The sequence below is a fragment of the Rhinolophus sinicus genome, chromosome 18 (assembly GCF_057876585.1).
Source record: "Rhinolophus sinicus isolate RSI-liver-muscle chromosome 18, RSI-T2T, whole genome shotgun sequence".
Lineage (NCBI taxonomy): Eukaryota > Metazoa > Chordata > Mammalia > Chiroptera > Rhinolophidae > Rhinolophus > Rhinolophus sinicus.
Window position 1 is genome coordinate 29,285,559 of NC_142518.1, and position 15,741 is coordinate 29,301,299.

The 15,741-nt window shown below is 41.4% G+C and overlaps 1 protein-coding gene across 1 annotated transcript in view; it reads left to right on the plus strand.

Moving 5' to 3' along the window:
* TSPAN7 (tetraspanin 7) overlaps window positions 1–8,782 on the plus strand; it is a 129,083-nt gene extending 120,301 nt beyond the window's left edge. The window contains exons 7-8 of the mRNA XM_019747856.3: window positions 7,491–7,566; window positions 7,834–8,782. Coding sequence (XP_019603415.1) covers window positions 7,491–7,559 — 69 coding nt within the window. The 3' untranslated portion in view covers window positions 7,560–7,566; window positions 7,834–8,782. The remainder of the gene's footprint in view (window positions 1–7,490; window positions 7,567–7,833) is intronic.
* Window positions 8,783–15,741: the final 6,959 nt, after the last annotated feature.

The window sequence follows — 15,741 nt, forward strand, 5'->3', positions numbered from 1 at the left end:
AACCGAACAAAAATGCTGGCTTAATTGGAGCATAAACAACTCCAAACATCAAATGGCTGATTGGGATTTAGGGGGAGGCTTTTTCCCTGCTTGACCTGTCTGTCCCTTTTCTGTTCTTAATTCCTATAGATCATGCACGAGACCTCTCCCTTTAAAGAAAGCCTAAATTTAGCCAACTTCATTTTGTGGTCAGTATTTTAATCTCTAGGTTTGACTATTGTTTCTTAAGAGGAAAGTGACTTCCTGCATATTACATTTTATATCCCTTTATCTCTACCTAGTCTCTAAAAAACAGTGGGAAAAGTAATTATGCAAAGTAAGTAAGCCACAGATACTCAAGGATGGAACAAGGTTAAGCTAAATCTAAAATTTTGCCCACCTTCACCAGGCAGCATACTATCCCACAGGCTTCTGATCTCCTTGCTAAATGACATATTATTGCTATAATATTGCTATAGGTGGATGGATTGGCATATATACTTAATAGCCAAATAAAAAAATTATGTTTCATGTGGAACTGTTTCAGACCAACAGGTCATTTTTTCAACAAAGCCCAATTAATATTATCTCAGTAATGTATCCATGGCTCTAATTTCACTTGGCTGAATTATGTATTGGCTCTCTCAGACTATAGTTACTTTTTCTCCACTTCTTTGTACCTCTTTCTTTCCTGCTGAACAATAATCTTATTCCAGTTTGTTCCTAAAACTTTTTTTTTTAAATATGGCAACAAATTATAAGTATTGTAAGTATATAGCTTAATTGTCACAAAATGAACAAACCCCAGTAACTGTCACTTAGATCAAGGAATTGAACATTAACCAGGTAGTTTTTTGCAAATACAGGGCTTAGCCTTAGATAAGTGGCAAAGTTTCCTTTCTAAGCAGTTACAAAAACCCATGTGACACGTCACCTCACAAGTGCATGTGGACTCAGCCAACAGGAGTGTGTTTCTTATGGCGGTTCCAAAATTCTTGGCCGTGCTTTGTTTTTCGCAACTCATGGAGTAAATTAAACCCTCAATACACCAACACACAGACAAACCAGAGTGATGTCACAAACAGTGCAAATGAACCAGTCTCCAGAGGCTTCAAAAGAAGTTACTGCCCTGAATTTTCTTCTGGTTGCTCTCGTATTTCAGTACTAACACTTCAGTGACTTACCTTTAATGGCCAGGGGACGTTTGAGAGGCTCCCAGATCTTGTGTTCAATGCAGATGTCCAGGGTGCATTTGACAGCTTGCACATAAAGTGTACGTTACACGTGTATGTGCAGCATTCACACCTATATGCAGGACAGACTGGTGCTGGGCATTGGAGGAGGAATGTCCCCTTGGAGGAAGGAGTAGTGCTAAAGTCTTCCCTAATGGCTATCTTAGAGCCATAAAGGGACATGATGCCAGTACTTTATGTGGGGAGAAGAGAGCCTCAAAGAGCCTGGAATCTCATGTGTGAAACATCTTATCACCCAAGAATATTCCCATGTGGCCATGATGGGGTGGGGGGGGCAATCATGTTTTCATTACTGAAGTGACCCAAGTCATAAAGGGCCTGACTGATACCTCTCCTCCACTTCTTTCTCATGCAGCCCTGTGAAGGGATTTGTGCTTAGACAAATGGTTATCTGGCCTGATGAGCATTAATCTCTCCCTGCTACCTTGAAGAAATCCCTCACACAGGAACTGTTGAGTTTACTCTGTGGTCCTCTGGGGCAGTGAGAGAGGGGCTGTGGTCCCAAGGAACCACCATACAGAAACTCTCTGCAGAGAGTTTAGGTCTGATAAGGTATCATCCAGTTGCTGGCATAAGAAAACAAAGCACAAAGCCTGGTGGCATTGCACAGTCAGTATCATTCACCCACATGGCCACACAGATGCAGTGGGGAAGAGACTTAAGTCTTGTTATGCTCAGCAGGGAGAGGAATGGCCACGGCTGGCTTTTATTAGCCAGATGTGTTAGGAACTGCAGCTTTTAATGGTGCCAGCAGCCTCAGGGTTCCTGGAACCTGAAGTTGGCTTCCAGATGCCAGTAGATCCCCTGCATTTCTGGGACATTGGTGGCCACTTACCAGATGCCTGTTTAAGAAGAAGCAACCATACTGATTCTGGTCAATGACCCAGAACCAAAGCTTTAGCTACATGTGTTCAAAATTGTAGGACCCATGTCACAGTAAAACTTAGCAAATGTTGGTTAATATTGATGAATCAATCATGTTGGCCTATGTCTTAGCCTTCCTACAATAAAGCAAGCTCTACTGAGTAGAGGCCACAGAGAGATCAAAGCATATAGGAAACAACTGAGCTCTCTCTCTCTCTCTCTCTCTCTCTCTCTCTCTCTCTCTCTTTCTTTCTCTTTCTCTACCTTTCCTCACCTGCCTTCTACCTTCCCCTTGCCCTTTTCCTTACCTGCTCTTGTGACTTCCATGCTATCATCTTTTGGAACAAACTGGCCTTGCACATCTGAGGTCTTGGAAATTAAAGGTGGTATAAAGTACAAGACAAACTAAGCTGAGTCTAGCCTTTTAACAGACTGCAAGAACTTTGTCCCTATTGGCTAATTTAGCTAACTTAAAGCCCTCGAGTTCTATTTTTGGACAGCAGGATTTTGGCAGGCATTTAATATTAGGTTGATGCAAAAGTAATTGCGGTTTTGCAATTATCTTTAACCTTTTAAACCATAGTTACTTTTGCACCAACCTAATACTTCTCTCAACAAACTCCCGTTGCCTTTGCACTCTCAAGGAAAAGCCCATTTGTCTGGACTTGATGGGCAGGTTTTGCTGCCCTATAAATTTATAGCAGGAGGTTGAGTGTGTTTTCATAGGGTACTCCTCCCTACTTGTTTGGCAGCTACTCTTTCACTCAAGAGGGTTTGAGGAGATACACACACACACACACACACACAGACACACACACATAATGCGGGGCATTACGTCCCCTGCACCCTGGCCTGGAAGCCAAGAATGAGGGTGTCTGAGTCTGAACACTTGCAGTGCTCCATTTGTGACACTGCTTCCCACCTTGGTTGGCCTTGGTCTGTGCACGTGTGTGTGTGTGTGTGTGTGTGTGTGTGTGTGTGTGTATAGGAGTAGTCGTGGTGGTGCTGGTGGTGGTGTGAGGTGTCCCCTGCACCTCTGTATTTAGCACTTCTATATCCAATATAAATAGTAGACACAGGGCTTTACTAGACTTAGAACCTGTTAGACTGGAATAAATCCCCACATCACAGAATTTTATAGTCCTGAGTGTGGACAGTAGAGCTATTTTGCAGAAGGGGAGAGGAGAGTGGCTTGCTTGAGGTTGAGTGGTTACTATAGGTCCAGGATTACAATTCTGACGTCCTCACCTGGTCTGCTGTATTCAACATTTAGGCTCAAGATCACCCTTGCTCTTGCCTCAGATAGCACTTAAAGGGAACTCACTTTGTGCCTTTATACCTAAAGGGTTTGAGTCTGTGGAATCGGAATGGAAAAGGTACTCATCAAAAACTACAGATCCTCTTCCTACCCATCCATCCCCCGACCCTCATCCCTCTCCCAGAGCCCAACGAGCTTCTGGGATGATTCATTATGGGCCAGAATTCTTTCCTGGGACTTCTTTATATTCTCTACGTAGAGGCCAGGACAAAGCTGTTGATAGCCTTGATGAGACGTGGTCGAATAAGGCTAACGGAGCTATTTACTCCTTCATGATGGTCCCTAATAGCATTTATACAGTTTTATTTCAAACAAGATTCCTTGGCATTTTCACAAGGACATAATAATTTTGTTTCCCAGTTAAGTCATTAACATAAAATCTCCACAGGCATTGTAAGAATCTCAATTTTCAACCTATTGCCCGTCACTATCTTGTTAAGAAATTTGCCTTTGCAGCTTTTGGCTGTCCTCTCTCTGCCCCTCAGGAAGCGGGGATTGGGCCACGTTTGCTTCCCATGGTGATTACAGGGAAAGAGACCCTTGCCCTTGCCTTTAACATCTCATGTCTTTGTTGACTTTGGCCCCGCCTCTCTCTTAGCCCCTCACCCCACCTTTTGAAGCTGGCCTGGTTACTGGTAATTTGCAGAACCCCAGTGATGCAATCTGTGTTACTAGAGCTTTGTGTTGCCCAGACCCCTCAGCTCTCTATGTGGGGGGTGCCTCCAGAAAGCCTGGAATCAGCCTTTTGTAAGTAGAGGGCCCTTCTTGTCTCCCTCTCTGGCTTCTCAGTTCTTAAAGCAGCAGGGGCTCCCAGAGGTTTTCACGACCCAAAGCAAACAAGAATATAGTACTGATGAGACAGATAGTGGTAAAAGTAAAAAGTTACTTCAAAAAATTAGAAAGTCTTAGTTAACCAAATTAAATAATCTGATCGAAAACTCCCTAGACTGTGCAGGATTAGTCATTTCGCCAGCCATGGGAAGGGTGAGTGGTGGCTGTAAGGTCTCCATCCTGAGGGGTGTTTAGCATAAAAGACAAGCTCTCCTTTTCCTGTCTCCCTCCAGGGTTTAAAGCAGAAGTTCGTCCAAGTGCCCACATACTGCAACCTTAATGCATATCAGCAGTGTTCTTCTGCAGGGCAGCCCAGAATCCCACAGAGCCTACCTCTGCTCTTTGAGGCACTTTTTACATATATTTAACCTTTAAAAAAAAAAAGGTTTCATTTATATAAGGATAGATTTTTCTATCTAAAGAGTAATTGGGTCTAATGGCAAGGGAGCATTTTGTCTGCCCCTGCCTGGGGAAGAGGACATGTCTTTAGGCTGAACAGGCTTTTTGTTATGTACTTAAAAAGAATCTGGTAATAATTGACATTAAGTATAGGATGCTTCCACCCTCCACCTCCACTTTTCCTTAAGTTGGTACTTATGGAAATTAGAAATCAAGGTTTTCTCTCGAATATGGTGAAAACACTATTAACAAATTTGAAATCAGTAGTCCTGTGAATAATTCAAAACACCTACATTATTCCAAATCCTAGTTTTTCTTGCACTAGAGTTAACTAAAAAGCCAATGTATATAAAGCACTGTTTTCACATAGCTTCTATGTATATGTGCCTCAGTTCAGGACATATTTTTAGGAAAATAAATTTCTTAGTAGATATTAAAAAATAATTTTTAAAAATCTGTCTTCTTCCATGAGCAAAAAGAAGAAAGTATGTTCTTGCCCCAGAAATGCAAAATATAGTAAGTTTAAAAGCAAATGGTTTTTTTCCCTTATATTTTGAAAAGTTACTGCTTCTGTGAGAAAGTATGTCCAGTGCTTAAAAATGATGCTGTTCCTGTGTTGAGAGAACAACAGCTGGAGGGACGTGGTATATTTCCTTGAAAGCAGAGATTTCAGATACAAGAAATACTTAGGTGTTCTAAAGACTGTCCTGGCCATGTGGCTCACGAATTACCATGTTGGCCAGGATCATTGCTAACTGTGAGGTGGAATGGCGACTATTGTAAGTGCTTAAAACACACATGAGGGCAATGAGAAAAAACTAACGTGATAAGCTTTACAAAGAAAGGAAAGTCTAGGAACTTGAAATCAAATAAAGAGATGCCCACTGGAAACCCTCTGCTTAAAGTTTGCAATGTAAGGCGGGAGGAACCCCTGGTGGTGTGAGACCTAGGACTTATTCTGGAATGGAAAGGGGTCTAGTGCTGGAGTGGGGGTGGGGGAAAGGGGCTATTCTTGGCTAGGGGATGAGGGTGGAACCCTCAACTCTGTGTGGGTTACTTGTGTGGTTTGGGGGAGATTTTTTAACCTTCCCTGAACCCATTTCCTTATCTGGAAAACTGGGATGGTAATATTGCACAGAGATGTATTAAGGATTAAATAACTTCATATACCTGAATGTGCTATGCATCTCCAGTACTTATTTGTTTCGGCTGGAAGCTGGTTTTTGAGAGTATCAAGTGCATTCTGGTGTAGGTTGGTCCTGGAAAATGGCAGTTCTAATGAGACGGGACAATGTGTAAGGTTCAAACTCCTCGCACTCGTGGAGAGAATTTTAGCTTCTCATTTGGCGCAATATTCTGGAATTTACAGCCACGGTTCCTTTGGCCATCTGGCAGTACATGCATGATACGATGTATTTTGTGCCACAAAATGATGTTGACCAGAACCTTGGTAGGAGACAGGGTAAGTCCAATAAGGTGGTGATTTTTCCTTACCTGACAGATGGTACAGTTTCATATTTCACAGCACAATTTCAATTTTAAAAAGAAAGACAAGAATCAGGCATTTCAGCAAGAAAGACAAGCAGGTGGACAGGAGCCTGCATGGGTGGGGAGAGAGCCAGGAAGAACAGAATTCAGGTGTTGCCCTGACCAACAGGGGGGCCCGGTGTGGCCGCAGGTGTTTCACCTGTAAGATAAGGGTGACTAGATAGATGGATTAGATGAGTGGTCCTCTCACCTGGAAGGCTTGTTAAAACACCAATTGCTGGGGCTCACCCCCCCAGGTGTCTGATTCAGCGGGTCTGCGGTGGGGCCTGAGAATTAACATTTTTAACATGGTCCCAGGGGATGCTGATGCTGCTGGCCTTGGGGCCACACTTGGAGTGACACTGTACCAGACAGTCTCTAAAGGTCCTTGCCACTCTGATCCAATAAAACACAGTCAGTTGCTTAAGGAGAAGGGACTCCGTTTGGCTAAGAGAAGCTGTAGGCCTCCAGACTCAAGTACACAATTGTCCAAAGGATGCTGATCGTCCGGAGTCAGGAGAGAGAATTGTGGTTTGCAGTGAGCAGAACAGATATGCTTAAGGATGTCTTGATAGTGTCACAATGGCTTTTATTAGCTCTACCTATGCTATGGGTTAAGTCAAAGCACAAACACAGGTAGAGGACTGAGGTCTTCTGAGGAGGTGGAGATACCCTGTTATTGGTTGTTCTGGGGCCTCTGAAAAACTAGGAGGTGGACCTTGGATGTAGATGGGCCTATTTAGGCCTAAGGTATCTACATGGTTGAAAGACAAAAAGAAATTAAAACCCCTCTTCCCCTCCACCCCCCTCTCTCACACACCATAACTTTATTACTTTTTCACTGGCAAACTCACCCAATTAAGAACAGTGTCTTGTTGTCTTGAGGGAAGAACTATTCAGTCAGCCAGGTGTGGCTGGGGTATCACAGTACATTGAGATATCTTCCCAATGCATGTGTTTATGGTTTTAAGTTAAATTTTGGCATTTTAAAAAATACCTCACTAATTCTGTGTACTGAATTTTTTTCATTATTCTCATAACACGGACACATTTTAATACTACTTATGTGTCAAAATTTGTTTCTAAATGGCCACAGTGAGCTAGAACCTTATGGCCATTTTGAGAACCTCCAGCTGTCCTTCACTGGTAGTTAGACTCCCTGAGACATAGATTTCACAACTGAAATCAGGTTTGACCTTTTTCTGTAGTGCCCTTGCCCTTCGTATACAAAAGCCCTACATTGTTAAAAATTGGGGGTTCAATGCAGGATGTAGTTTAGTGACTTGAGATTGCCATTTTCATTTTTCTTCCTGGAACAGCTTATCGGCATGCTGCTGGCCTGCTGTCTGTCCCGGTTCATCACGGCCAACCAGTATGAGATGGTGTAAGGAGAAGGTGAGTGGCAGTAGGGAGTGTTCAATTTCAGGTTTCTCCCTTTGGGGCACGTACTACCCTTTAAATGGGCAAGGGTACTGCCCATCCACTCAACTACCTGATCTTAGTAGTACTTGTCCATATGCCAAAACCTCATTTTTGTGGTGCTGGGGAGGAGCTGTGATCGTTGCTATGGTGGGAGATGTACAAATGCTCTTTTTGGCTTATTACCTTATTTGAAGTCCTTATTCGTGGTGAGTCACTCACATGTTTTCATCTCTCTCTTAGTCTTTCAAGAACGACGGAATAAGAGACCTGATTTTAAAAAGAACTGCAGCAATCCTTGAAAGACTTCCAAAGAATGTTAGAGCACAGTACATATGACACCTGCCCTGCTCCCCCTAACCCCCCCCACCCCGTGCACAACTGACACTCCCCCCCAGTTTCTGCCCTGCCTTTCAGCCCGAATCATGTGTAGTGTTCCATTTTGTGAAGCCCTGTTGTGCCAGAGTGTAGCCAGGTTCCCTGCATCTAGTCCTAGTGGACCCCACCCGAGGCTCCTCCATCTGTACTTGGTCCAACTGCCGCTCATCGTAGGTGACTGGTGATCGCACCATCACTGGCCCCGCTGGGCCTTGCATGTAGTGTAGGAGGCTCCTGTTTGCCCTTCATCATGACTGACAAATGCCACACCCCTTGATGTAGATAAACAGCTCTCTCTTCTTTTGACTTAATCTCCTTTAGTTTGGTTTGCCCTTTACTAAGGCTTTTTCCTACCTTCTCCAGGCTGCCTAGGACATGTAAAGAGGTACATCATAATTATTCATGAGGAGAAAAAAAGCATGCGTGATGCATGAAGGAAATTGTTGAGCTTTAGGTGGCCTCCTTCCTCATTATTGTCACATGCCTGGGTATGTATAGTTTAGTGCTCCTATGCCTCTCAGTTGAAACCCGTATAATCCTATTACAAAGCTGTATTGTTGCTTCCCGTGTGGGAAATAATATTACTTCTGTTTTCCCCCCAATTAATTGCCATTGTGTTATTTTACTTTCTGTATGTTTTCTTTGCATTGACACTACAGACATCAAGGACAATTGAAAAATGAGTATGAAGGGGGAACAAAAGTCAAAATATTTTTCCAAGATCTTACATAATGCCTCTGTCTAGCATGCCAACAAGAATGCATTGATATTGTGAACATTTGTGATACATGTATTAATAAATAGTCATTACAAATTGCTGTGTCCTGGTTTTGTTCTATGGTTATTGCACAAATTTTAAAACACATATTTCTATTCCACCTTGTCCCACAAGTGATTGGCTAACAACCACCTTACACACTGACATACCCCTCCATACATGCTCTGACCCCACCCCACCAAAATAGCACTGGGGAGCATAAAAGTTGAAGGGTTGGAAATTTTTTATGGAAATTTCAGAAAATTGAATCATTGATCATGAGAAGGATATATTGTTGGTTGCAAAAATAGAACCTTCATATTCCTTCAGGCTAGAGGCAGAAACATTTCAGGAGAGCTTTTAAAAGTCTGGATGTCATTTTTTAAAAAAGGAAATGAGCATCTAGTCTTTCCTTCATCATTTCTAATAAGCACATATTCTTTCCTTCCTCCTTTCTTCTTCTCTGAATTGAATACACACAATCCAGAGAAGAGAAGTCATCATACCATACAATTTAGTGGTTCCCATGCCCTGGTTTGAACTAAGTATGAAATCCTTACACTTCATTTAAAGAGCATTTTAGCAATAGGTATAATATATATTACCTGTGATCTATTTTTTCCTTCTAATGAATCATCACCTTAAAAAAAACCAAAACTCTGTATTACATCATCTATAAATCCCATTGTGTGTTCATCACCCAGAGTACACCTGAAATCTATGTAATTTTACTAACAATTGTCACCCCAGTAAATTTAATTAAAAAAAAACAAACCCACCAAAACTAGTAAAAGCATATATTGATCTGTTCCCAAATAAATGGATCTAAAAAGCTCCCTTTTCTCTGTAGAACAACCTGTGTAATTAGGATGGAGATGGCGTTCTAATTATATGCATTCATTTGCCTGAACTCTGCATGGGGTAAACCCTAAAAGGCTTACAAAGGGCACTGTCCCACACCTTCGGTTGTTTCCTCTTCAAAAGGAGATCTCTTCTAGGGAAACATAGATAGCTCAAAGCTTTTCAAAGTGTCATTTTTAAATTTCTATTTTATTATATATTGAAATGAGGCTTTTCTATAAAATCCTAAATAGCCCCACCCATAGTTCATCTTTTTGCAAACTATGTATTCATTAGTATACTAATATTGGTATACTCTGGTTAGCAAGAAATCTACACATTTTCTAAATTGTGTTCAGATCTCATCATCATATAATTTCAATGGGAAACATTTGGACCAAGGTTGATTTGACTTTAAAAATGTAAAGTATTCATGTTTCAACCTTGAATGCCTTGTATATAATGTACATTCCTCCTTTGAAATGAAAAAGACATAAATTGAAATACTTTTTTTTGAGGTGTAACATTTACATATGATAAGTTGCACAAAATGTAAGTGTGCGGCTTGAATTTTTACAGATGTATAAACCAGTATAACAGCCACAGAATATTTTCAGCACACCTAAATGTTCCCTTCTGCCCCTTCTTAGTAACCACCACTACCACCCCAAGAGTAACCACTACTCGGAATTCCATTACTATAGGTTAGTTTTTTCTGTTCTTGGACTTCATATAAGTGGAATGATGCAGTATGGACTGTTTCATGTACCTTCTTTTACTCAACATTTTGTCCCCAAGATTATGTGGTACATGTAAACATAGTCTTGTCTTCATTATTGTGTAGGAGTTCACTGTATGAATATAGCATAATTTATCCATTCTGCTGGACATTGGCTTGCTTTCAGGTTTTGGCTACTATGAATAGAACTGCAATAAGCATTATGGTATATGCTTTTGGGTAGACATAAACACATGAGTGGACTTGCTCAGAAATAAGGTATATTTAGCTTTAGAGGGTATTGCCTAACATTTTTCCAAAGTGATTACACTAATTTATACTCCCACTGCAGTGTAAAAAAGTTTTAGTTGTCCCACATTTTCACCAACTTGATATCTCAGTCTGTTTTATTTTAGCCATTCTATGAGTGTGTAGTGATATTTTAAATTGCCTTCTCCTTATGAGTAATGATATTGAATATTCATTTTGCCATTGGCCATTTTGATATCTTCTTTTATGAGGTGTTCAAGTCTTTTTGCATTTTTAAAGACTCATTTATCTTAATTTGTAGGAATTCTTTATGTATTCTGGCTACAAGTCCTTTCTTGCACATGTATATTGCAAATATTTTCTCCCAGCCTGTGACTTGCCTTTTTCGTGTACAGTCAATTCTTTTGTTCCCCGGCCTTTATTGAGATATAGTTGACAAATAACATTGTATAAGCTCTAGGTGTACAACATAATGACTTAATACACTGATATATTGCAAAATGATTACCATAGTGGGGTTAGTGGACACCTCCATCACCTCACATAATTACCATTTTTTGTGGTGAGAGCATTTAAGATACACTATCAGCAAATTTCAAGTATATCATACAGTATTGTTAACTATAGTCACCATGCTGTACATTCGATCCCCAAAACTTCTACATTTTATAATTAGGAGTTTGTACCCTTTGACCAACACCTCCCCATTCCTGTTACCTCCCAGCCACTGGTAACCACCACTTTATTGTTTCTCTGAGTTTGGCCTTTTTAGAGTCCACATATAAGTGAGATCATACAGTGTTTTTCTTTCTCTGTCTGACTTATTTCACTTAGCATAATGCCCTGAAGGTCCATCCATGTCACAAATGGCAAAGTTTCCTTCTTTCTCATGACTGAATAATATTCCATTGTATATATACACCACATTTCCTTTGCCCATTCATTAATAGATGAACATTTAGGTTGTTTCCATATCTTGGCTATTTTGAAACAGGCTGCAATGAACATGGGGATGCAGATATCTTTTTGAAATCCTGATTTCATTTCCTTTGGCTGTATACCCAGAAATAGGATTGCTTGATCTAGTTGAAGATTTTGAGGAACTGCCTACTGTTGTCCATGGTGGGTATACCAATTTACATACCAATTTACATACCAATTTACCAACAGTGCACAGCGTTCCCTTTACAACTTCACCAGCTTTTGTTATCTTTTGTTTTTTTGATAGTAGTCATTCTAATACCATGTGTCACGCAGGGCGTCCAGAGGGGTCTCAGCTCACGCTCCCCACACAAGAACACAGGATATGGTGAGGCCAAAAAGGAGCCATAGGTAGGGGAGTCATACCACTATATTCTTGCTGGGGGCATCCACCTCTCTGCAATCCGCGCTTGCTAGCTCAGCCACCATCTTCTTGCTAGGCCCTATTTGATGCTAGCATAGCCACGGCAGTTATATTAGTGGCCAATGGCTCACTGGTTACAGCTGACGGCCAACTAGCCACAGCTGATGGCCGTTTACTACCTGAGCCAGCACCTTTCCACGTGAGGCCGAGAGCCTGGAAACTGCACTCCTTGCTCTGTCCCCACAGTATGTTTCCCCGAAAATAAGACCTACCCCCAAAATAAGCCCCAGTTAAGATCGTCAGCCAGATGGATGCATTTAGTACATTATGATGATGTTCCAGAAGAAGGTAACATGACTGTATTTGAATAAATGGAGATTGTTGTACATGAAAAAATAACACATCCCCTGAAAATATGCCCTAATGTGTCTTTTGGAGTAAAAACTAATATAAAACCTGTTCTTATTTTTGGGGAAACACGGTAGCTATTAGGTGATATCTCATTGTGGTTTTGAGTTGCATTTCCCTGATGATTAGTGATGTTGAGCACCTTTTCACGTACCTGTTGGCCATTTGTGTATTTTCTTTAGAAAAATGTCTATTCAGGTCCTCTGCCCATTTTTAATTGTGCAGGGGGCTTACCCCACTGAGTGAGATTTGCCTCCGTGGGTTCTGGTGCCTGTTGAGACCACCCTTTGGGTGTGCCACTTGGGGGGCTAATTGGGCAGTGCTGTGCTGTGATCTGAAGCCAACCTCCAAGTTATATTGGTTCTGGGGCCTTTTGGGAGGGGCTCCAGTGAAGGCCCAGGTGACCCACTGCCTGTGACTGGTCAGGGACTACCTGGTAAGAGCTACAAAGCTATCCATGGTTGTTCGCTGCCTGTGCTAACCCTGGAGCCACGCTATGAACCGAAGACGTCTGCCACAGTACCGGCCTGGGTAGCTCCACAAAATTCCAGGACATCCTGAGGCCTGATGCCACCTGCCTGCTCCCTTAAGGTTCATCAGCCACTGATAAAGTCTTGGGGGATATGCAAGTTGGGTAGGGCGCGGCCCAGCGAATCAGCAGAGCAGGGCTGTGGAGCTCAACAGACCAATCAGATTCAGATTTGGCCGTAAGCATAGGGGGCGGGGTCAACACAGGAAAGATGGCGCCCACCTGCTGGCTGACCGGAAGGAGGACCTCACAGGGAAAATGCTGAATGTCCTCCAATCTGTCTTGAAGCCACACAACTCAGGCTGGCCCCTGTATGTGCCTGACATCCCCCCGAGTTACCGTCCCTCCGCTGGAGCCCAAGGTGAGTGCCTAGGAGTGAGAGAGTCGATGTGAGGGCCATTTAAGAGGATGCCTGCAGCCTTCCATCCCACCTTGATGGTCGGAATCGCCACTATTTTTCACACCTAGATGTTGTGGGGGCTCCTCTTCCTGGCACCAGTACTGTGGGCTAGGGAGGTCAGTGTGCGGCTGGGGTCCCTCGCTCTTCTGGGGGGAACCTCCATGGCCAATATCCTTTCTGGTTCTCAACAATCACATGGAGGTTTGGGATTAGCCAGTTTTGTGTCTCTGCCCCTTCTACCAGTCTTGACGTGGCTTTTTCTTTATATCCTTAACTCTTCAATCAGACTTAAGGTGGTTCTACACGTTGATTGTTCTATAATTTAGTTGTAATTTTAGTTTGTTCACAGAAGGAAGCAGGCACTGTGTTTACTCCTCCATCTTGGATTTCCTGATTCAGTCAGTTCTTGATTAACCACATTTCTAGGGAGAGGTGAATGCGGTGATATAGACAATCTAAAATATAAAAAGTCCTTTCTTCCTAGCAAGAGCAATGTTTGATTCCATAGTGCCTCCATTATTTGTGGATTGATTTTAGAATTAGATTTGTCTTTTTGTTGTGTTCATTCTAATACAATTAGCTTAAATTTCCTAACTATGTAAAGATTTGAGGCTGAAAGGAGAAAATAATTGGAGCATGTCATTAAAAAATACTGGGAGAGTCTAACCAAAATATTAAGATTAAAGTAACAGAAAATACACAAAACAAAGATTCTTATTGTTTGCATACATTTAATTGTCAGTGCTAAAAGCCTCTGAAAAAAATTTAGGCTGAAAGATATTTGAAATTATAATCATAGACCATCCAGAGGCTGATTTCTAAGGGTTTGACCTGGACATTGAGTTGCTTTTTGTTTTGTTTTTTAAAGCTCCCCAAGTAATTCCAATGTGCAGCTATGGTAAGGCACCTCTGTACTACCGTGTTTCCCCGAATGTAATACCTAACTGGAAAATAAGCCCTAGCATGATTTTTCAGGACGACATCCCCTGAACATAATCCCTAATGCGTCTTTTGGAGCAAAAATTAATATAAGACCCGGTCTTATTTTCAGGGGAAAATAGTAGAATCTGAATCCAACTTATTGTTTTCGTCTTATGCTCCACTTTTATCCCATTACTTGAGATTACCTTACTCTGCTTAATACATGCTTGTTTTCACCCTATAATTTTCCTCTTGGTTACCCTGTTTGGCATGCCTCTCCCAAAGCTTCCCATATCAAAGACCATCTCTTCTGCGATAATCTTCCTGATGACTCTAGTCCCATAGCAATTTTTTCTCTCTGTGCCCCACATTTTAGAGCAGCTATTTTCTAGAACATTGTCCACTTCTATCAAATTTATGAAGCTGTTATAATGTCTCATTTTTGAAATTTTTTTTTCCAATTTATTGGGGTGACAATTGTTAGTAAAATTACATAGATTTCAGGTGTACAATTCTGTATTACATCATCTATAAATCCCATTGTGTGCTCACCACCCAGAGTCAGTTCTCCTTCCATCACCATATATTTGATCCCCCTTACCCTCATCTACCACCCTCCACCCCCTTACCCTCTGGTAACCACTAAACTATTGTCTGTGTCTATGAGTTTTTGTTTCTCATTTGTTTGTCTTGTTCTTTTGCTGTTTTTGGTTTATATACCACATATCAGTGAAATTATATGGTTCTCTGCTTTTTCTGTCTTATTTCGGTTAGCATCGTACTCTCAAGATCTTGGAGACAGCATATGGTTGGGTTTAGTTTTTTGATCCAATCTGCTACTCTGTGCCTTTTTTTTGGTGAGTTCAGTCCATTTACATTTAGGGTGGTTATTGATATGTGAGGATTTCCTGTCATTCTATCTTTAGTTTTCTGGTAAGGCTGTGTTTCCATTGTTTCTTTGCCTTTTTGTTGTTGTCTATTATTTCTGTGTGGTGGTATTCTATGATGTTTCCCTCTGTTTCTTTTTTTATTACAGTATATATTTCAGTTCTGGATTTTTTTTGAGTGGGTACCCTTAAGTTCATGTAAAAGAAAGTTTGATATTTCGAGTATTCCACTTTCTTCAGCACGCTTACTTTCTCCATTCCCATATTCCGGTTCAGGCCTTTACTCTCCCCCTTTTTATGTTTTGGTTGCCACAAATTGTCCTTGTTGATGGTGGTCGGATAGCCTCCTTTTGTATTTCTTGTAGTGCAGGTCGTGTATTAGAAAATTCCCTCAGCTTCTGTATGTCTGGAAAGGTCTTTATTCCTCCTTCATATCTAAAGGATATCTTTGCTGGATATATTATTCTTGGCTCATAATTTCTCTCAATAGTTTGAATATTTGGTTCCAATCCATCCTGGCTTGTAGAGTTTCTGCTGAAAAAATCTGATGATAATCTAATGGGCTTTCCTTTGTAGGTTACCGTCTTCTTTTCCCTGGCTGCCTTGAGGATTCTTTTTGTGTCGTTGATTTTAGACAGCTCCAATACAATGTGCCTTGGAGAAGGCCTGTTGGGATTGAGGTAATTAGGTGTTCTATT